Source organism: Leucoraja erinacea, unplaced genomic scaffold (assembly GCF_028641065.1).
Source record: "Leucoraja erinacea ecotype New England unplaced genomic scaffold, Leri_hhj_1 Leri_71S, whole genome shotgun sequence".
Taxonomy (NCBI): Eukaryota; Metazoa; Chordata; class Chondrichthyes; order Rajiformes; family Rajidae; genus Leucoraja; species Leucoraja erinaceus.
Genome location: NW_026576641.1, coordinates 194,498 through 217,980, shown reverse-complemented (window position 1 = coordinate 217,980; position 23,483 = coordinate 194,498). Strand labels below are relative to the sequence as shown.

The window sequence follows — 23,483 nt, the reverse complement described above, 5'->3', positions numbered from 1 at the left end:
GCTCGAAGGGCCGAATGGCCTCCTCATGCGCTTATTGTCTATGTTTCTGTTTCCATGTAAATGATTGGATCTAATGTCACCTTAATAGAACGAAAGCAAGAGTGACATGTGCTTAATTGCCATGTGTTCAGATAACGGAACAAGCAAATTGTTCCTGAACAGAATTCAAATGGTTCCCTTCATCTTACCTTGTGCCGTACAGTTCTCAACCTCTCGGTTCTGCACCGGCAGGTTGAATTGTAGCATTGTTGAACACCACACATATTTCTTCGCCACTGAAATGTGCCTCGAGTTTAACAACTTTAATGACAATTAAACGTTTGTATCACAGCCGCCGTGAAGAAACAGTCAGCATGCTGGTGCGTCATTTGATTACGTTTTTATTCAATAAACTGCTACTTTAAATGGTTTTTGTTGTAATCAATAGACAAGAGACAAGAGACTATAGGTGCAGGAGGAGGCCATTTGGCCCTTCCAGCCAGCACCGCCATTCAATGCGATCATGGCTGATCATCCCCAATCAGTACCCCGTTCCTGCCTTCTCCCCATATACCCTGACTCCGCTATCATTAAGAGCCCTATCTAGCTCTCTCTTGAAAGCATCCAGAGAACCGGCCTACGTCGCCATCTGAATTCCACAGACTCACAAATCTTTGTGTGAGAAAAAGTGTTTCCTCGTCTCCGTTCTAAATGGCTTACTCCTTATTCTTAAACTGTGGTTCTGGACTCCCCCAATATCGGGAGCATGTTTCCTGTCTCTAGTGTGTCCAAGCCCTTAACAATCTTATATGTTTCAATAAGATCCCCTCTCATCCTTCTAAACTCCAGAATATACAAGCCCAGCCGCTCCATTCTCTCACCGGCCTCCACCGCCCTCTGAGCCAGAGAATTCCACGGACACACAATTCCACGGACTCTAATCCTGGGACATTGTGATACGAGTTGGGGGGGGGGGGGGGGGGGGTGGCGAAGCGAGTAGAGAGATACTGCCTCACAACACCCGAGCGCCCAGTTCAATTCCAACATCCCATGCTGCCCATGTGGAGTTTGCACGTTCTTCCAGTGACCGCGTGAGTTTCTTCCAGTGGTCCTGTTTCCACGCACACCCCCGAAGACCATTTGGGACTGAGATAAGGAGAGGGGAAAAAATCACCCACAGAGTTGTGAATCTGTGGAATTCTCTGCCACAGAAGGCAGCGGAGGCCAATGCACTGGAATTTCAAGAGAGAGTTAGATTTAGCTCTTAGGGACTAACGGAATCAATGGATGGGGGGGGGGGGGGGGGGGGGGGGGGGGGGGGGGGGGGAGGGGGGGACGGCTGAGGTATGGATTTTGGTTAATCAGCCATGATCATATTGTATGGCGGTGCTGGCTCGAAGGGCCGAATGGCCCACTCCTGCACCTATTTTCTATGTTTCTTTTTTTATTTAAAAAAAAAAAAATTCTTCTTTTTTTTAAAAGATGAGAATAAGAAAAAGAAGTTAGATAGTAAAGGATAGAAAGATGTGAAATATATAGTGTGTGAAGAAAGAAAACGAGTGAATGAAGAAAGTTGAGAGAGAAAATAGTGAAAAGAAAAGGAGATAATTATTTATAGTCTTGACCAACCCTCGTCCAGTCCTGAATAACTATTTTTTACAATTGTGTTGCACCATATGATTCCAAAAAAACGACTGGAGACCAACTCATTATGAATTGGTCTGATTTATCCATTAGGAGGAATCGCATTTCCTCAAGATGAGCGGTGTCCAACATACTTCCAATCCACATTTTAAGCGTTGGTATTGATGTACCCTTCCAAAATTTAAGTATTAATTTTTTTGCTATTATTAAACCATAGTTAAGGAATAGATTTTGAGATGTGTTCAATTTATTCCCATCTTCCATTAAACCGAATATAATCATTTCAGTATTAGGTTCCATTCTTGTCTTGAATAATTTTGTAAGTATTTCAAAAATATCAATCCAAAATCTATAAAGTTTTATGCAGGAAACTAAGGAGTGTGTTATAGTTGCCTTTTGGGCTAGACATTTATCACAAGTGGCGGATAAATGTCTAGCCCAAAAGGCAACTATAACACACTCCTTAGTTTCCTGCATAAAACTTTATAGATTTTGGATTGATATTTTCTATGTTTCTAAGGCGTGTAGTTTTGGAGCTTAATTTCCCGCTGTGGGGTCAATGGTAGAATATGGGAAGAGTTTTAGAATGCGGGAAGAAATAAATAGGGTTAATTGAAGATTAGTAGTCGGCGCGGACTCGAAGGATCATTGCTGTATCTCCCAATACTTCAATGTAAAGATTGCAAGGGGCGTCTAATCTAAAACCTGAAAATTTTTAAGAATAAGGGGTAAGCCATTTAGAACGGAGACGAGGAAACACTTTTTCACACAGAGAGTGGTGGGATTCTCTGCCTCAGAGGCCGGTTCTCTGGATACTTTCAAGAGAGAGTTAGATAGGGCTCTTAGATAGCGGAGTCAGGGGATATGGGGAGAAGTGCAGGAACGGGGTACTGATTGGGGATGATCAGCCATGATCACATTGAATGGCGGTGCTGGTTCGAATGGCCGAATGGCTTACTCCTGCACCTGTTCTTTATTGTCTATTTCTTCAGATCTCTGAAGTCCACAGTCTAATGATAAGCAACTAATGATGAACAGATACCGGGATAGAAATACCCAGGGGCCATTTAGGGGATCTGGTGGACACAATGCAGCAGATATTTGTTCTGTCACGGTCAATTTATATCCCCCAATGTGTGGTGGATCGTTTAAACTTGGTTTTAGCTGGTACACACAATATCTAGGCTAGCCTAGTTGGACAGCAGGGTCTATGGTGTCCATGTTTGGGTGGCTGGTACCTGTAGTGCAGCGGACTATGTGTCTGGCGTAACCCATTTTGCACTCTACGAACTCAACTTGTTCATATGGCATTTTTTTGAGTGATACCTTGCTCATCTATATTCTAGCCCATTATTTAGACCCTTTGTGAGGGAGGGTCTGGTGGGCCTTTTGCAGCGGGAAAAATGGCTGCCATTTGTGTTGTTGATATAGGCGTGGCAGTGAGCTCACCATGGTAGTAGATTAAAGTGGTACCTCACTCATCTATTTAGAACCCATTCTTTGCCCCCCACGCAGTGGGTGGTACCCGTCAGACTCCCAATTCCGTTCATTTCAGGTGATCCACTACACACTCCCATAGTCAGACATTGGTAGCTAGTTCGTCTAACCTAATGTCTCTGGGCCGAAGATCTAATGTGACAGAAATTGGGAGGAAGAGAGCTGTGAAGTCAACCAAAATAGTGACAGGTGTGAGAGTCTAGGACCAGAGATCATAGCCTTTGAAATAAAGGACGTTCCTTTAGGAAGGTGATGAGGAGGAATTTATTTAGTCAGAGGGTGGTGAATCTGTGGATCTCATTGCCACAGAGGGCTGTGGAGGCCAAGTCAGTGGACATATCCGAGGCAGAAATAGACAAATTCTTATATTTGAACGGGTGCCAAGGGTTGCAAGGAAAAGGCAGTAAAATGGGATTAGCGGGAAGAAATCAGCTATGATTGAATTCCGGAATAGACTTGATGTGCCGAATGGCCTAACTCTGATCCTATAAGATGAACTTGTGAGGAAGCGGGAAAGGGGGTAGCGGGTAATTATTAATTTTTGAAGAATTGAAGAATTTAGTGTTTGTACCATTGGGATTTGAGGTTATGGTTATGAAACGGGTGACCCAACAGGTCTTGGCTGAAAGATAGCGTGTTCAACAAAACCAAGGAGATTACATTGGGGGCATTGTAATAGAACACATAGAACCATAGAAAATAGGTGCAGGGGGAGGCCATTCGGCCCTTTGAGCCAGCACCGCTATTCATTGTGATCATGGCTGATCGTCCCCTATCAATCACCCGTGCCTGCCTTCTACCCATACCCCTTGATTCCACCTGGAGCTCTATCTAACTCTCTCTTAAATCCATCCAGTTACTTGGCCTCCACTGCCCCCTGGGGCAAGGAATTCCATATATTGACAACTCTTTGGGTGAAAACGTTTTTTCTCACCTCAGTCTTAAATGACCTCCCCTTAATACGATATGGCAGGTCTGAAGAAGGGTTTTGACCCGAAACGTCGCCTATTTCCTTCGCTCTGGAGATGCTGCCTCACCCGCTGAGTTTCTCCAGCATTTGTGTTTACCCACATAGACTCGATCAGCAAGACCGGTTCAGCCTGTTGTCACAAAGCTATTGTATGTTTGTCCGGATTGTGGGAGATGTTCCGGCTCAAATAACTCTGGTGATTGGTATCAAAGGGATGAGACTCTGTGGGTTGAGCAAATTCCTGCAGGTTCATATTTTCTCCGCGTGTAACAACTGCTGATACGGACCAGTCAAAAATACCTTGCACGTTGACCCCTTCCCGTGTTGGGTCAGCTGATAATTTCTGGTAGATTCACCCCACGCAGCACCATCCATCTCGGTGTTTGAGAAGGAACTGCAGATGCTGGAAAATCGAAGGTAGACAAAAATGCTGGAGAAACTCAGCGGGTGAGGCAGCATCTATGGAGCGAAGGAAATAGGCAACGTTTCGGGTTGTAACCCTTCTTCAGACTGGTGTGAGGGTGGGGGGGGTCGGGAAGAAGAAAGGAAGAGGTGGAGACAGTGGGCTGAGGGAGAGCTGGGAAGGGGAGGGGAAAGCAGGGACTACCTGAAATTGGACAAGTCAATGTTCATACCGCTGGGGTGTAAACTACCCAAGCGAAATATGTGGTGCTGCTCCTCCAATTGGCGGTGGGACTCACTCTGGCCATGGAGGAGGCCCAGGACAGAAAGGTCGGATTGGGAATGGGAGGGGGAGTTGAAGTGCTGAGCCACCAGGAGATCAGGTTCGTTGTTGCGAACTGAGCGGAGGTGTTGGGCGAAGCCAACGCTTGGTCTCACCGATGTAGAGCAGCTGACATCTAAGACCGCGAATGCAATAGATGAGGCTGGAGGAGGTGCAGGTGAACCTCTGCCGCACCTGGAAAGACTAATTCCCCATTCTGGGATGTGCTGTACAAGTTTGAGACCAAATCCCTGGCCCTATAGAAAGGTGTCAACAGCAGTAGAGATGGAGATTTACTAGAATGGGGGCTAAGTTACCATGAAGTTAGGTTCACGCAGAGCTAGGGGGGACTTGATAGATCTTAAAATGATGAGAGGGATCGACAGTTGATGTGGACAAGCCAATATCGGAAGATTGAGATGACTTGCTAAGGGGAAGTTAGGGGTAATATGAGGGGGAACTTCTTTACGCAGAGAAAGACCGCAGGTTCAGAGGAGGCATATGGTGAACCAAGATGAGTGCCGATTGGAGATGGATTGAAATCGGCTGTAATTGGCCTTGTTATTTTTTTTTCAATCTTGGCCCACCATCCCAATATCGGAGGTGGGATGTGCTGGGTTAGAAAGACCGCAGAGGAGGTGTACCAAGATCTTGCCCGATTGGAGATGGATTGGAATCGGCTGGCCTTGTTTTTTTTTTCAACGAATGATACTGATGGGGTGATCTGCTTTGGCTGATACGATACAGATAGTGAAGTTAGTGAAAATCATCACACTCAGAGGAAGAAACTCACACTCAGGAATAGTTGCTTTCCGAGAATTATAACTACTATTAATTCTAATTCACACATGCACTGACTACACCGCCCAACACGGACTTCCATCTGTATATATGTATATATGTATGTAGCGCCGCAGAATTTGTGCACCTATTCCCCCCCCCCATCTCCCTTCTGTTTTTTGTTTTTTCTGTTTCTTGTTTTTTGTGCTAAATTGTATGTATGCACTGAGTACGAGCAGCTTTCACTTTCACTGTACATGTATAGTGACAATAAATGGCATATCTATATCTAAGAAGTTTTAAAGGCGATCCGAGAGTCAAAAGTGTTTTATTGTCATAAGCCCAAAACAGAACAATACAATTCTTATTTGTTTTCACTCTTTCCACATTTACATTCCCCCTGGTTTTATTTCCGCGCTCAGGCGTTGAAACGTTGCGGAATTTTGGGATTAAATGGGAGCCGTTCGTTCAGCGCCGACCTGTTGTCCACCGGGTTTCTGCCCCACAGCCCCTGAGCCCCGCTCCTGACGCCGGTCCCGGGACCCGACCCTTTTACACACCCGGAGCGGAACCGGAGCCGATTCTCAGCCATTGGTTTACATGCCAAGTCCCGAAGTAAGGATAAAGTTTCTCCGTGAATTTATTCCCAGTGAAGGTGTGGAGATGGGACTTGGTGTCCGCGTCGTAAAATGAAACTGTCCCGGACTCGTAACTGAGATAAACTCCCACCCTCCCGGGGATGGGACGGGCGGGGAGAGGGGATGGAGAGGAGGTGAGTGCAACAAACTTGTCATCCTGCCGCTGGATGCTCCAAACTCCAGCCTCCGGGGTCAGATCGCCCACACCATTCTTGTCTACAGACTCTGCGGCGACACCCAGACTACACCCACGATTATCCCCAAACTCCACCTCCCAGTAATATCTCCCTGATGTGAATCCCTCCGATCCCACGATGCACAGTTTTTGCATAAATCTCTTCCCGCTGTCATAGGATTTTCGCCAGCACCCGATCCATTTCACGCTCTTCCGATCCGCAGACACGTCGAGCTGCGGATGGGCCGTTTTTTCATCCAGGGTGACGGAGACTGGGGGGAGAAGCAGAGAATCAGAGAGTCCCCGGAGGTCGGGGGGGAGACTCGCGGCATCAGCGCGGCCCCGCGACCGGGGGCGACCGGCTCGGCATCAGGCACAGGTGGGCAACGAGAGATTTCCCGGCGTTACACCCCAGGCGTGGTCAGTGGACATGGGAAACCTTTCTCAACGTTGTGGAGTTGCACTTGTGCTGTGGTGAGAGAAGAAGATGGGGAGAGCGAGGAGGAAACGCAGCCGAGTTAGGCGGGTAGGGTGAAGAGGCCTGGAGTGGGGAGGATCGCTGGGACAGGAAGACAAGCAGGAGCAGTTTAGGGATTGCGGGAGAAAAGGGTGGAGAATCCCCGATGTGGATGATGGACTGCGTTTACTACAAATTGGCATCAAGAACGCATGCAACTCCACCAACATGCAACCAGCATTGGGATAGTATGGATGTGGGGTGAATGTTTACCCAGTGGGAAAGTCTGGGTTTAGAGCCCGCAGGTTTGGGAGAAAAGGACAAACTTTTCAAAAGTAGATGAAGAGGAATTTCTATAGTCACATGGTAGCGAATCTGATGAATTAATTGCCACAAAAACAGGTGGAGGCCAAATCAATGGATATTTTTAGGGCCGAGATTGACAGATTCTTAATTAGTAACCAGTTGCTCCAGCATGTTGTGTCAATCTTCGGTTTAAAGCAGCATCTGCAGTTCCTTCCTACACATTAGCTCGGTGTTTGAACCTGTATTAATACCCATATTGCCTCTCCAGTTGCAGCTTCCAGCAGAACCTCCCTCAGTGCAGGTGTGACATTTTCTATCACCAGTATTCAGCAGCACAGTTCCACCACATCTTTACCATCCCGCTTAATCACATCGTAAACACCTGGATCCTGGTTCATTCAGCTATCTGTCCTTCACCTCTATCAACCACGTCTTTGTAATGCCTTCAACATCACAGATCAATAGGCTATAGACAATAAATGCAGGAGTAGGCCATTCGGCCCTTCCAGCCAGCACGGCCATTCAAAGCGATCATGGCTGATCATCCCCGATCAGTACCCCGTTCCTGCCTTCTCCCCATAAACCCCTGACTACGCAATTTTTAAGAGCCCTAACTAGCTCGCTTGAAAGCATCCAGAGAACCGGCCTCCACCGCCCTCTGAGACTGAGAATTCCACAGACTCACAACTACATGAGTGAAAAAGTGTTTCCTCAACTCCATTCAAAATGGCTTAGCCCTTATTCTTAATGGCCCCAAGTTCTGGACTTCCCCAATATCGGGAACATGTTTCCTGCCTCTAGCGTGTCCAAACCCTTAATAATCTTATATGTTTCAATAAAATCCCCTCTCATCCTTCTAAACTCCAGAGTGTACAAGCCCAGCTGCTCCATTCTCTCAGTATATGACAGTCCCTCCATCCCAGGAATTAACCTGGTGAACTTACGCTGCACTCCCTCAATAGCAAAAATGTCCTTCCTCAAATTAGGGGACCAAAACTGCACACAATACTCCAGGTGTGGTCTCACTAGGGCTCTGTACAACTGCAGAAGGACCTCTTTGCTCTTTTTATTAAGGTCCATTTATTAATCGGGATAATATTTCCATTTAGCGCTCACTGTATTGAAATCAGTAGCTTTTAGCACATCAACCCCATTGTGTTCATGAAACTGCCCCGACATGTGCGTAGTTTCAAATGTATTTGATCCACTCTCCACATTGTCCTCTTGCTGGCCTACAAGGATGCTTGGCCAGTAGGATTGAAGACAATTTGAAGGCGTATTAAACATACATTGAAAATGCTAAATGCATTTCGTTGTCTCTGTACTGTACACTGACAATGACAATTAAAATTGAATCTGAATCTGAATCTGAAAACAAGAGATGAACAATGGAGAGAGGGGGACACCTATTGGAAGAAGGAGGTAATTCATGTCTGATGTTTAAGAAAGAACTGCAGATGATGGAAAAATCGAAGGCAGACAAAAAAATAGCTGGAGAAACTCAACGGGTGAGGCAGCATCTGTGGAGCGAAGGAATAGGCTTCAGGTCGAGACCCTTCCTCAGACTGATGTCGGGAGGGCGGGGGCAGGAAGAAGAAAGGAAGAAGCAGAGAGAGTGGGCTGTGGGAGAGCTGGGAAGGGGAGGGGAAGGAAAGAGGAAGCAATGGACTACCTGAAATTGGAGAAGTCAATGGTCATACCGCTGGGGTGTAAACTGCCCAAGTGAAATATGAGGTGCTGCTCCTCTAATTTGTGCTGGGCCTCACTCTGACAGTGGAGGAGGCCCAGGAAAGAAAGGTCAGATTGGGAATGGGAGGGGGAGTTGAAGTGCTGAGCCACTGGGAGATCAGGTCGGTTAAGACAGACTGAGCGGAGGTGTTCAGCGAAATGATCGCCGAGCCTGCGCTTGGTCTCACCAATGTAGACAAGTTGACACCTGGAGCAGCGGATACAGTAGATGAGGTTGGAGGAGGTGCAGGTGAACCTCTGCCTCACCTGGAAAGACTGTTTGGGTCCGTGGATGGAATCGCGGGGGGGGAGGTAATGGGACAGGTGTCGTATCTCCTGCGGTTGCAAGGGGGAAGTACCAGGGTGGGGGTGGTTTGGGTGGGAAGGGACAATTTCACCAGGGAGTTACGGAGGGAACGGTCTCTGCAGAAAGCAGAAAGGGGTGGAGATGGGAAGGTGTGGCCTGCAGTTGGATCCCGTTCAAACTGAAGAAGGGCCTCAACCCAACACGTCGCCTATTTCCTTCACTCCATAGATGCTGCCTCACCCGCTGAGTTTCTCCAGCATTTTTGCCTACCTTCGGTTTGTTTCCGAGATCTTTGGTTTCTTCCCACACTCCAAAGACGTGCAGGTGTGTAGGTTAATTGGCTTGGTAAATGTAAAATGAAATTGTCCCTAGTGGGTGTAGGATAGTGTTAATGTGCGGGGATCGCTGGTCGGCGCGGACCCAGTGGGCGAAACCAAAATAGAATTACCTAACAAACAGGAAGTAATCTACATGCTTTACCTTGCTTAATGGAGTCAAAGGTTTCCTTCAAAACTGTCTTCAACAGAAAGAGATGGTTGAAATTCTCAAACGGTATGGAATCATCTCTCACTGACAATGGCCAGTCATCATCTCTAACCCTGCAAATATTAAATAGCTGATTACAAACTGGGCATTGGTTATTCCTCGGCAATATGTTACCGGTCTATGCAGAGGGTCAGTGAATAGCAAGTCTTACCTCCTCTTACAGTCAGCTTCCTCCTGAAATAAATAAAACACAAATCGGAATTAACGGATCATCCACATCCTCATGTAAATAGCGCATTCTAAGTTTCCCCCCCCCAGTCTAGTTTCAGTCAAAAATCACTGATTCAAGCACTAGCGCATCTAGACTTTATTTTGACAGAACACAATTACAGTTCCACTATTATACCTAACCAGCGCGGGTTCGATCCATGCATAGAAACATAGACAATAGGTGCAGGAGTGGGCCATTCGCCCCTTCGAGCCTGCACCGCCATTCAATATGATCGTGGCTGATCATCCAACTCAGTATCCTGTACCTGCCTTCTCTCCATACTCCCTGATCCCTTAAGCCACAAGGGCCACATCTAACTCCCTCTTAAATATAGCCAATGAACTGTGGCCTCAACTACCTTTAGTGGCAGAGAATTCCACAGATTCACCACTCTCTGTGTAAAAAATGATTTCTCATCTCGGTCCTAAAAGACTTCACCCTTATCCTTAAACTGTGACCCCTTGTTCTGGACTTTCCCAACATCGGGAACAATCTTCCTGCATCTAGCCTGTCCAACCCCTTAAGAAGTTTGTAAGTTTCTATAAGATCCCCCCTCAATCTTCTAAATTTTAGCGAGTACAAACCGAGTCTATCCAGTTTTCTTCATATGAAAGTCACAGGAATCAGTCTGGTGAGCCTTCTCTGTACTCCCTCTATGGCAAGAATGTCTTTCCTCAGATTAGGAGAACAAAACTGTACGCAATACTCCAGGTGTGGTCTCACCAAGACCCTGTACAACTGCAGTAGAACCTCCCTGCTCCTATACTCAAATCCTGCCTGTTCAAGCTCTCTAGGCCTTGCACAAACAGAGACACTCCAGAAGGTCACGCAGTCCGAAGCGCTCTCCCAGAAGATCGACACAGGACCTCGTGGTAGCTACTTTTATAGGTCCCCGGACCTCGAGGGGCCGAACAATTACAATCCAATTACATATATCGATTAACCACATACATGACAGACATTTTTCCAACCCAATAATACAGTAGCTAATACATTGTATTCAAACAGTGTTTCTCAAACGAAACGAACATCGCAACATTTAGAACGGAGACAAGGGAACACTTTTTCACACAGAGAGTTGTGAGTCTGTGGAATTCTCTGCCTCAGAGGGCGGTTCTCTGGATACTTTCAAGAGAGAGCTAGATAAGGCTCTTAAAAATAGCGGAGTCAGGGGATATGGGGAGAAGGCAGGAACGGGGTGCTGATTGTGGATGATCAGCCATGATCACATTGAATGGCAGTGCTGGCTCGTAGGGCCGAATGGCCTACTCCTGCACCTATTGACTATTGTGCTCTGATATGCAAGAAAACCAGACAAGGCACAATACTTAATCCAATCATCATCCAGCAAAGTAAAGCTTTGCAACATTATTTACAATGTGTATGCCTGGTTTACATTCAACCAATACATTCTATGCATTTTCACCTAATTGTCAGGGTCTGCAGGTGTTCCCATTCCTTTCCCGCAGCTCGGATCTAGGCTCTAGACAAACTGGCACCATTCTGCAGCTTGTCCCATTTCTACAGAAAGCACATTTAAATTGACCAAATGGCCTAGCAGTCCAGAAGCTTTTACTCAATTTTAGGGTCCTAGCCTCTCCAATTTGGCCAGGATTTTACTTCGTAGTCACGTGAGTGACTACGTGAAGAACCCCGCCAGGACGCATGCGTGTCATATCGCTACACGCATTGCGAAACGTCAGACACGGTGGAAGGACGTTCCTCCGCGGCGGCAGTTTAAAAGCCGCTAATTGCAGGTAAGGGTTTACTCTGCGGTCTTTTTTGTTTCCTTTCCCAACTACAGGCAGGGAAATGGAGAAAGCAAAGAAGACAAGGGCTGCGACAAAGCTGGTGAGGGAGGACCGCGGAGTAGCGGGCAGCCAGCGGCAGCAGCCAACGACACTTGGATCACCCGTAGCGGGATCAGCTGTACCTGATGCCGCCACACCGGCCTAATCCACGCGGCCGGGCGGCAACGCAAAATACAAATCCAACAAGGTCGTGAACTCGGAGGAGTCCGACTTTGAACCACCGCGGGCGGCCAGCGACCGAGAGCGCTGGAGCTGGATGGAGCGGTGTGTGGAGCATTTTCTCCAACGTGACAGACTCCGGGAGATGGAGTCGGGTCACTGTGGGCCCTATGATAAACCCACAGCAGCACCTTTTCAAGGGCTGCATAGTGTTTCCACCTCACCGGAGGGGAGCACTGCGGGTCAGTTCTGGGCTGACCTGGAAGAGGGGTCCGCAGAAGAACAGATGAGTCTGCATGGGGTGCGAGAAAAAGAGAACTTGCTGGACATGGTGGCCAATTTTATACAGCTGGAACAGACTGGGAAAAATCTGGAGCCAAAGCTTGCTGCCAGTATTGACTACATGTCACTAAACCAGTTACAAGAGCAGGCTGTACTAGACACCACAGGAAGACATATGGCACTGGGCAATTGCATTTCCCTAAACGTCCCAATTATCAACAACTGTATATGGAAACACATTGGAACAGGGGTCAGGAGCATGGATGTGAAATTACAAAAAGTGATAAAATTACTGACCGCAGGGATAACAGCATTTGCCCGTACAGTGGACGACAGAAATATGTCCCAGGACCAACAAGATGCGCTGGCACTATTCTGTAACACCCAGCACGAAATAAATAACATCAGGAAAAGTGCCATACAACCCACACTGAACCCAAAATTTGCGGGACTGTGCAAACCTGGGGCCACGAAACCATCAATTGTCTTGTTCGGTGGCAACCTATCGAAGCAGGTAAAAGAGCTCGATGAGGAAGCCAAAACCTTGGGATTAATAAAAGGAACACCAACAAAAACCCACTACAGCCAAAGACAGCACCCCTACGCACCCACCAGCAGAACTGGTGAAAGCTCGAAGGCACGGTTTTACAAACATGAGTCTTTTTTAGGCCATGGCCCAGGCCGGCCTTCTTGGAAGAAGCGGGGAACCCCAACGCCAACATTAACCAACCCGGGAAACCAGGCACCAGCACAACAACAGCGGAAGAACTACAAGAAAAAGTAAACCTGCCACTGGTAACAATGGAGGTAGGTGGGTCTGGTTCCCTAAAAAATATGGACAGCATGGGTGTTGAGGGGAGACTACACTGGTTTTTGAATGCATGGAGCATGCTAACAACCGATACTTACATCTTAAACAGTATCCAGGGATATACAATAGAGTTTATACACAAATACAGCCCTCCAGTTCAACATAGACTGAACCGAGTGTCCGTACTCTCTGATAAACAAAAATCAGAGGCACAAGCTGAACTGGAGCGGCTTTACATAAAAGGTGTAATTGAGATAACCCAACATGAACCATTAGAATTCGTGTCCAATATTTTTACCAAAACCAAAAAAGATGGTGGTTGTCGCATCATCATAGATCTGACAAAATTAAATACATTTGTACAATATCTTCACTTTAAAATGGAAACCTTTGTTACTGCTAAACAATTAACTTCCAAAGGGTACTACATGGCCAGCATCGATTTAAAAGATGCTTACTATTCAGTACCCATAAAAGGTGACCACAGATGTTACTTAAAATTCAACTGGATGGGACAACTCTGACAATATAAAGCACTGCCAAATGGGCTATCATCAGCCCCCAGGCTGTTCACGAAAATCTTAAAACCAGCCCTAGCGTTCCTACGGAAACGTAATCACATGGCTATGGCATATTTAGATGACATACTCATAGTGGGCATAACTTTGGAATTGGCCATACAAACTGTAACAGCCACAAAACAGTTATTTGAAAAACTGGGATTTATTATCCATCCAGTTAAATCTAAACTAACACCGTCCACTACAATGGACTTTTTTGGGATTCACCATTGACTCAGTTCACATGACGGTGACACTACCTAAGGGAAAGGCTAGAGATATAATAGAGGCTTGCAACAACCTCATTGACATCAGCAAACCATCCATCAGATTGGTAGCAAAAGTAATTGGTAAAATGGTGGCTGCTTTCCCAGCCACACAATTTGGACCTCTACATTACCAAAACTTACAGAGAACAAAAATACAAGCTCTAAAAATCAATACAGGTCACTTTGATAGACCTATGAAACTACCAATCTAAGCCAAAACGGAACTAAAATGGTGGATAGACAACATCTGGCTTTGTTCCAACCCAATCATTGTCAGTAACCCTTCTATGGTACTACAAACCGATGCCAGTGCACTTGGGTGGGGAGCCACCAATACCATCACCAGCTGTGGAGGTAGATGGACAGCACAAGATGCATCTTTCTTACTCACACTGGGCATAAACTACTTGGAAATGTTGGGTGCATTCCTTGGCCTAAAGTCATATTGTACTGGGTCATATCACCAGCATGTTAGACTACAAATAGACAATACCACCGTGGTAGCATACATCAACTACATGGGTGGTTACAAATCGATATCATGTGACAATCTTGCTAATTCAATTTGGCAATGGTACATCCAGAAAGATATTTGGATATCAGCCACTTACCTACCAGTGAGACTAAATTTACTGGCAGACACCAGGTCACGCAAATTTAATGAAAACACTGAATGGATGTTGAACAAAATGGTATTTGCTGATATTACAGCAAAATATGGTACACCAGATATCGATCTATTCACATCCAGACTAAACAACCAGATACCTAACTATGTTTCATGGGAACCAGATCCTGGGGCAGCAGCAACAGATGCATTCTCGCTGCATTGGGGGAAATTGTTTATCTATGCATTCCCTCCTTTCTGCCTCATCAGTCGGGTATTAAGGAAAATACAACAAGACTCTGCGTCTGGTATTTTGGTAGTACCTGATTGGCCTACACAACCATGGTTTCCAGTGGTGCAAAACATGGTATTAGAACCATGTATTACCATCCCACATAGACCAGACTTATTACTACATCCGTGACAGGGGATAGCCATCCATGCCATAAAAGCTTGAACCTGTTAACTTGTAGAGTTTAAAAACACCACTTCTACAACTGGGACTAACGGACCGAACAGCGAACATGATCTCTGGGATGTCAGGACTGTTTTATGAAGAAAGACTGGATAGACTTGGTTTATACTCTCTAGAATTTAGGAGATTGAGAGGGGATCTTATAGAAACTTACAAAATTCTTAAGGGGTTGGACAGGCTAGATGCAGAAAGATTGTTCCCGATGTTAGGGAAGTCCAGGACAAGGGGTCACAGCCTAAGGATAAGGGGGAAATCCTTTAAAACCGAGATGAGAAGAACTTTTTTCATACAGAAAGTGGTGAATCTCTGGAACTCTCTGCCACAGAGGGTAGTTGAGGCCACAGTTCATTGGCTATATTTAAGAGGGAGTTAGATGTGGCCCTTGTGGCTAAGGGGATCAGGTGGTATGGAGAGAAGGCAGGTACGGGATACTGAGTTGGATGATCAGCCATGATCATATTGAATGACGGTGCAGGCTCGAAGGGCCGAATGGCCTACTCCTGCACCTAATTTCTATGTTTCTATGTTTCTATCTTGGCGGCCCAAAGACAATCAACTAATAAACAATATCTGGTCTACATCAGGAAGTGGGAAATGTACTGTCATAAGAACAACATCCTGTTCTGGAATATCTGGCAGGCCTCCACTTTGATGAGGGGCTCAGCTACAGTGCCATCAACAGCGCCAGAAGTGCCCTGTCGACTTACCTATGGCAAGGGACAGAGCGTTACACTGTAGGGACTCACCCTCTGGTAACAAAGCTCACGAGGAGAATATTTAATAATCCCCCAAAAACCAGGTACTCCCAAATTTGGGATGTAAGCATTGTCCTGAAAACGCTCAGGAACTGGTCTCCAGCATCAACTGTGTCCCTACACAGACTAACTTTGAAAACAGTCATGTTAATGGCACTGGTCACGGCACAGAGGGTTCACTCACTGCATAAACTCAGACTGGACAACATGACCTCCTCACCGGACGATATTACGTTCCACATCTACAAACTGGTAAAGCAGAACAGACAGGGATCAGCAGGCCTCAATATACAATTCAGGTCATATCCTTCAGATGACCGTCTATGTATAGTTAGACACCTGTCATTATTAATAGAGAAAACAAAAATCCTAAGAGGCAATGCGAAGGGACTGCTGATCAGCCATAAGCAACCTCACAAAAGAGTGATGGTCCAGACCATCTCGAGATGGCTGAAACAGCTGCTGACACAGGCTGGGGTGGATACTAACGTTTTAAAATCTCATTCCACCAGGGCTGCAGCTACATCGGCAGCAGTACAACTGGATGTGCCCATGGACCAAGTCCTCGAAGCAGCAGGATGGTCAGGGGAAAGAACTTTGCAGTTATTTTACAATAAACCAGTGATGAAATCTGGAACATTTGCAGAAAAAATGTTAAGTTCTGTAAATTAATTAAACCCATAAAAGGGGTTATAATTTGTGTTAATAAATTTTATGATTTCAATGACGAATCATGTCCAAATTATGTTAACACTACTCCTCCCACAGTCAAGGCAGACGTGATGCATGGACTCGTTTCCACGGCATGAAATCACAGAGCTTTAAAATCTTCACGTAGTCACTCACATGACTCCGAAGTAAAATAGTAAGATTAAACGAGAACTTACCAGTTTGAAGTTTGATCTGTATTTTATGAGGAGTTACGATGAGGGATTACGTGCCCTCCGCTCCCACCCTGATCATATACTTAACTGGTATCTTTTCTCTAATCTTACTATGTTTAGTCATTACAGTTATCTGTGATTTCACACCGCTGCTTTGAAGAATGACACGCATGCGTCCTAGCGGGGTTCTTCACGTAATCCCTCATCGTAACTCCTCATAAAATACAGATCAACCTTCAAACTGGTAAGTTCTCGTTTAATCTTACTATTAACACTAACAACAGGAAGTTTACCCAATTTATTACAAGGTGTTAAACAATCCCGTTTAACACCTCTCACTCCCTCTGATTCACAGGGCAAAACAGATCCATTGCACACAGAGCAAAAAGGGAGAAAATATTAAAATGATGATTAGAATTAGACCATTCTGATGGGATAGACATCAGACCAGGCTGTGGTTATGCATTTTAGCCGGATAAGATGTCTGTGATTATTGGAGTGTAATTTTAGACGCGATGAATTTGGCCAGGAGGGAGCGGGGAAACATAGAAATTAGGTGCAGGAGTAGGCCATTCGGCCCTTCGAGCCTGCACCGCCATTCAATATGATCATTGCTGATCATCCAACTCAGTATCCTGTACCTACCTTCTCTCCATACCCCCTGATCCCTTTAGCCACAAGGACCACATCTAACTCCCTCATAAATATAGCCAATGAACTGTGGCCTCAACTACCTTCTGTGGCAGAGAGTTCCAGAGATTCACCAATCTCTGTGTAAAAAATGTTTTTCTCATCTCAGTCCCAAAGGATTTCCCCTTTATCCTTAACTGTGACCCCTTGTCCTGGACTTCCCCAACATCGGGAACAATCTTCCTGCATCTAGCCTGTCCAACCCCTTAAGAATTTTGTACGTTTCTATAAGATCCCCCCTCAATCTCCTAAATTATAGCGCGTACAAGCCGAGTCTATCCAGTCTTTCTTCATATGAAAGTCCTGACATCCCAGGAATCAGTCTGGTGAACCGTCTCTGCACTCCCTCTATGGCAAGAATGTCTTTCCTCAGATTTGGAGACCAAAACTGTGCGCAATACTCCAGGTGTGGTCTCACCAAGACCCTGTACAACTGCAGTAGAACCTCCCTGCTCCAATACAATAAACTCTATTGACTTTGACTTGATTCCAGCATGCTCGTAACTTCAGCATTCCCTTTGGCCAATAGGTTTGCTCGTTCCTGAGGGTGTTGGACTATAATTTTAATGAAAAATAAGTTGGTCTTCAACATATTCCTTGAGAAATTCAGCAATGAGAATGTGGAACCTCCCACCACAGATGTAGTTGAAGCACAGGTTATGTGTGATGGAGGATTTGGAGAAACACTCGAACATCAATGGAGCAACGAACATTGTCGATCAATGAGGTGAATGGGTGTAAGGTGGTTTTATCTGGTGCAGCAAAAATTGACAGGAGAAGGACTCAATGGTCTGTGTGTGATGTATAGACCATAGACAATAGGGGAAGGACGAGGCCATTCGGCCCTTCGAGCCAGCACCGTCACTCAATGTGATCATCTACAATCAGTTCCCTGTTCCTGCCTTCTCCCCATATCCTCTGACTCCGCTATCTTTAAGAGCCCTGTCTAGCTCTCTCTTAAATGTATCCAGAGAACCGGCCTCCACCGCCCTCTGAGGCAGGGAAGCTTCAATTAAGAACCAATAAGGAAACTGGAAATAAGGACTGGCAGATCTTTTCTTCTTTTCTCTGTCAATCACTCCTACCTACCTGCACTGTAACAGAAATGGAAAGTTGGACATTGGAAAATAATGAAATTGCCACTACACATGCAATCAAAGAATGATCATTCTGGATTAGTGCGGGTGTCAGAGGATATGGGGAGAAGGCAGGAGAATGGGGTTAGGAGGGAGAGATAGATAAGTCACGATTGAATGGCGGAGTAGGCTCGGTGGGCCGAATGGCCCAATTCTACTCTTATCACTTACAACCTTTAATTCTAGACACTAACTTTAGTTTAGGGACACGAAATGCTGGAGTAACTCAGCGGGGCAGGCAGCAGCTCTGGAGAGAAGGAATGGGTGACGTTTCTGGTCCTCCCTCGGACTGGAGGCCAGTTTGCAAACAGCAACAAAACAGAACAGGTAAATCAGCTATCTGTTCAAGAAGGAACTGCAGATGCTGGAAAATCGAAGGTATACAAAAATGCTGGAGAAACTCAGCGGGTGCAGCAGCATCTATGGAGTGAAGGAAATAGGCAACGTTTCGGGCCAAAACCCATCTTCAGACTGATAGGAAGTGGCGGGGAGAAGGAAGGAAAAAGGAGGAGGAGGAGCCCGAGGGCTGGGGAATGGGAGGAGACAGCCCGAGGGCTGGGAAGGGGAGGAGACAGCAAGGGCTAACAAAATTGGGAGAATTCAATCTTCATGCCCGTCGAATGCTGGCTCCCCAAGCGGAATATGAGGTGCTGTTCCTCCAATTTCCGGTGTTGCTCACTCTGGCAATGGAGGAGACCCAGGACACAGAGGTTGGATTGGGAATGGGAGGGGGAGTTGAAGTGCTGAGCCACCGGGAGGTCAGGTAGGTTCTTGCGGACCGAGCGCGGAGGTGTTCGGCAAAACGATTGCCCAACCTCCGCCTAGTCTCACCGATGTAGATCCAGCTAACTGGTTTAGATCAATATTGGGCTATTGAGAACGCTGGATTTATTTCAAATATATAACTCGCCATTTTGTGGTGGTGCTTGTTTACGGAATCAAATTGAAATCGAGTTCCTCACCTTCAGAAATAACAGGCTGTCTGTTTGATCCGCCTGTTCCTGTAATCGGGAGAGCTCCTCCTGAATAGAATTTAACTTTTCTTGAATCATTCGAAGATTTTCCTCCATATGTTTTAGAATCCTCTCCTCGTCTTCCCGCAGATCACGGAGAAAGCGCTGCTCTTTATCGGTGAGAAACTGGCGCAGTTCAGCAAACTGGGATGCGATGAAGGACTGGTGATTGCGTGACTGTTCCTGTCAGATGAAAGGTGAAGATTGAGATATTATCGTGTAGGAAAGAACTGCAGATGCTGGTTTAAACCGAAGATAGACACATGAAGCTGGAGTAGCTCAGAGGGGCAGGCAGCATCTTTGGGGAGAGAAGGAATGGGTGACGTTTAGGGTCGAGACCCTTTCTTTAGACTGGTTAGGGATAAGGGAAACAAGAGTTATCGACGATGATGTGGAGAGATAAAGACCATTGAATAATTAATATATTATTTCTTCATATTATACTTCAATAGACAATAGACAATAGGTGCAGGAGTAGGCCATTCAGCCGTTCGAGCCTTTAGCACCGCCATTCAATGTGATCATGGCTGATCATCCCCGATCAGTACCCCGTTCCTCCCTTCTCCCCATATCCCCTGACTCCGCTGTCTTTAAGAGCCCCATCTATCTCTCTCTTCATTACACAATCGGAGGTTATTCAAACTATCTATGGCGGTCCACAGAGCTACCTCAGTAATCCCATAATCTCATATATTCGCCCTCACATGCCTTTCCCCGAGACTCTTATTCGGAATAAGGGTCTCTACCCGAAACGTCACCCATTCCTATCTCCAGAGATGCCGCCTGTCCTGCTGAGTTGCTCCAGTTTTTTAGTGTCCATTCATACATGTGTTTCATAGACTACCCATTTTCACAGTTTGTTTAATAAAGAATTGCAGATGCTGGAAAAATCGAAGGTAGACAGAAATGCTGGAGAAACTCAGCAGGTGAGGCAGCATCTATGGAGCGAAGGAATCGAAGGTGGACAAAAATGCTGGAGAAACATCGAAGGTAGACAGAAATGCTGGAGAAATGACCTTCCCAGCTCTCCCACAGCCTAATGTCTCCGCATCTTCTTTTCTTCTACCCCCCCTCCCTCCACCCCACAAATCAGTCTGAAGAAGGGTCTCGACCCGAAACGTCACCTATTGAAATGTCAGAAAGTTGTGACCACTGCCCAGTCCATCACCAGCTCTGACCTCCCCACCATCGAGGGGATCTATCGCAGTCGCTGCCTCAAAAAGGCTGGCAGTATCATCAAGGACCCACACCATCCTGGCCACACACTCGTCTCTCCGCTACCATCGGGCAGTAGGTACAGGAGCCTGAAATCTGTTACATCCAGGTTCAGGAACAGCTTCTTCCCCACAGCCATCAGGCTATTAAACACACCATCAAACAAACGCTGAACCATAACAGTCTGTTTCACTTTGTCTGTTTATTTATTGTGTATATATATACGGTCTATGGTCTATAGACACACTGAACTTTTATCTCCTGTTCTGTATTATGTTTACATATTGTGTTGTGCTGCAGCAAGCAAGAATGTCATTGTCCTATCTGGGACACATGACAATAAATCACTCATGGCTCTTGACTCTATTCCTTTGCTCCATAGATGCTGCCTCACCCACTGAGTTTCTCCAGCATTTATGTCTACCCATTTGCACAGGGTTAATTACAGCAGCAAATTTATCCCAGTATGTCCCTCGTGCATTAATGGGTGAGAAATTTCACAAACCCAGAAACTCCTCCTTACCCGAACTCGGGAAATCTTCCCTTTCTGCAGCTGCTCCACGTCCTCGAACTCTAACTTCTTTTTGGTGAGAGATTGTAAGGAAGATTTAACCTGATCCTGGGATCAGAGAACAAAGGGGTTAGAGAGACAATGGCGGATCAGGAAGGTGAACAAGTAAAGTGAGCAAAATGGGGTTTGGTTTTTACCTTGCACATTGCAACAGCTTCATTAATCGGCATGAAGTTGTGAGTCTTGTGTTCCCGCGCGTCTCGGCAGATCAGGCAGATCAGTTTCTTGTCTGTTTCACAAAACAGCTTCAGTTCTTCCTGATGATCCTCGCACTGAAGTTTATTTTCCTTCTCTGTCTGATTCAGGCTCAGTGCTCGAGCTTTCTCAGACAGTCTAACCAAGGCCCGATTCACCCTGAGGGTGCGGTCTGTAAATTCCTCTCTACATTCCGGGCAGGAGTTTTTCCCTTCCCTGTCCCAACTCTGTGTGATACAGGAGCGGCAGAAGTTGTGCCCGCACTCCAGTGACACCGGATCGGTGAAGAAATCCAGGCAGATGGGACAAACTGCCTCCTCGGTCCAACTCTCGAACCTGTCTTTCGCAGCCATTTTTTCCTCCTCCACTTCCTGGTTCAAACTGTTTTTCACTGACGTGGTTCTACTCGCCCCCTTGCAGTACCGCGAGTGTCAATAGCGCCCGCTGCCGTCTCGGGAATGAATATTATTTGGCTGCAAGTGTTAATTGTGAGTGTGACTCAGGTTTCCCGAACACATCCGACCAATCTCACACAAGAGGAACGGGCCAGTTAGACATAGAACGTGTTGAATATAAAGGAAGATAGACACAAAAAGCTGGAGTAACTCAGAGATGGACAGGCAGCATCTCGGATGGGAAGGGCTGGGTGACGTTTCGGGTCGAGACCTCTGATTCTCGGCGCCTTCAACGAGTCGAGAGCAGCGCCGGTCACAACGAATGGACTCGCGGGCAACGAGGAAAAGGCGAAGGACAAAAAGGCGGACAAGTGGAAGAAGAGTCCCTATCTGAAACCTCGCCTGTCCAGTTCCCTCCACAGATACTGCCTGACTCACTGAGTTACTCCAGCACTTTGTCTTCTGTTGATGACTCCAGCATCTGCAGTTTCTTGACACTGACACTGAGCTCCGATCTACTCTCGATCATGGGATAATAAATGCTATTTGTATTGGTGTTAATTATCTTTTCATAGAAACAAGCCGCGCTAGGTGCACTATCTATCTTTAAGAAGGCCCTTACAGGTGCTGGAAACTTCAAGAAGACCAAGGATCATCAACTCAGTATTCAGGACCTGCCTAGGGGCGGCACCCCCTGACCCCCCAGCCACAATTAACGGGATCTAGGTCCTTCTTGTTTATAGCTTCAGAACTGGCCTCAACTCACTCATCTCCGATGACCTCTCTTGGATTCACAAACCTCTCTGTGATCAAGAAGGCTCATCAGCGTCTCTTCTTTCCTGAGTTTTGAAGGATTTCCATCTGTCTCCTCAAGCTGTGAACTTGTCTGGACGCTGCAACATCGAGAGCAATCTTCTTACTAGCCTGTCCAACCCCTCAAGTATTTGGTAATGGCAACTGCTCCTCTCTCCGTCCGGAAGGCTAGAGAGTATAAACCAAAATTGCCCTTTCTTCATCAGACGGTTCCTGGCATCCCAGGAATGAGTCTGGTGTCCATCTCTGTAGCGCTATCTGCGGAGGGCGCTCAGATTTGGAGACCAAAACTGCTCTGCACCCCAACCACGGACTGTTTACCTCCTACCATGCAGGGAGGCGCTACAGCTCCTATACTCAAATCCTTTTGCACTATGAAAGGTCGATACCAGCTTCTTCGCTGTCACTCTACTCAACAACTGCACCTGCATGCCTACTTTCAATGACTGGTGTACTGCCACACCCCCCTCGCTGCCCCCCCCCCCCGGACAGTTTTATTATTATTTATTCAAATCTGCTTTGCTATGTTGCTCTTCCAAAGGGATAATGCATTTATCCAAATGCATTTTCAGATTGAAAACCGCTGTACTGTACTATGAAAATTGAATACAGGTCTGAAAGTCGATGGGAGACAAAAATGCTGGAGAAACTCCGCGGGTGAGACAGCATCTATGGAGCGAAGGAATAGGTGACGTATCGGGTCGAGACCTTTCTTCACAAAGATCCCTCTTCAGACTGATGTGGGGGTGGGGGGCGGGAAGAAGAAAGGAAGAGGCGGAGACAGTAGGCTGTGGGTGATGTTTCGGGTCGAGACCTTTCTTCAGAGTGGTTAGGGATAAGGGAAACGAGGGACATGGATGATGATGTGGGGAGATAAAGA

At 46.3% G+C, this 23,483-nt stretch overlaps 1 protein-coding gene across 1 annotated transcript in view; it reads right to left on the bottom strand.

Annotated features, from left to right (window-relative positions):
* Positions 1-5,906: 5,906 nt before the first annotated feature.
* LOC129694586 (E3 ubiquitin-protein ligase TRIM39-like) overlaps positions 5,907-23,483 on the bottom strand; it is a 35,765-nt gene continuing 18,188 nt past the window's right edge. The window contains exons 6-11 of the mRNA XM_055631314.1: positions 21,338-21,825; positions 21,153-21,248; positions 19,364-19,597; positions 9,903-9,925; positions 9,686-9,804; positions 5,907-6,679 (exon numbers count right to left, since the gene is read on the bottom strand). Coding sequence (XP_055487289.1) covers positions 6,147-6,679; positions 9,686-9,804; positions 9,903-9,925; positions 19,364-19,597; positions 21,153-21,248; positions 21,338-21,825 — 1,493 coding nt within the window. The 3' untranslated portion in view covers positions 5,907-6,146. The remainder of the gene's footprint in view (positions 6,680-9,685; positions 9,805-9,902; positions 9,926-19,363; positions 19,598-21,152; positions 21,249-21,337; positions 21,826-23,483) is intronic.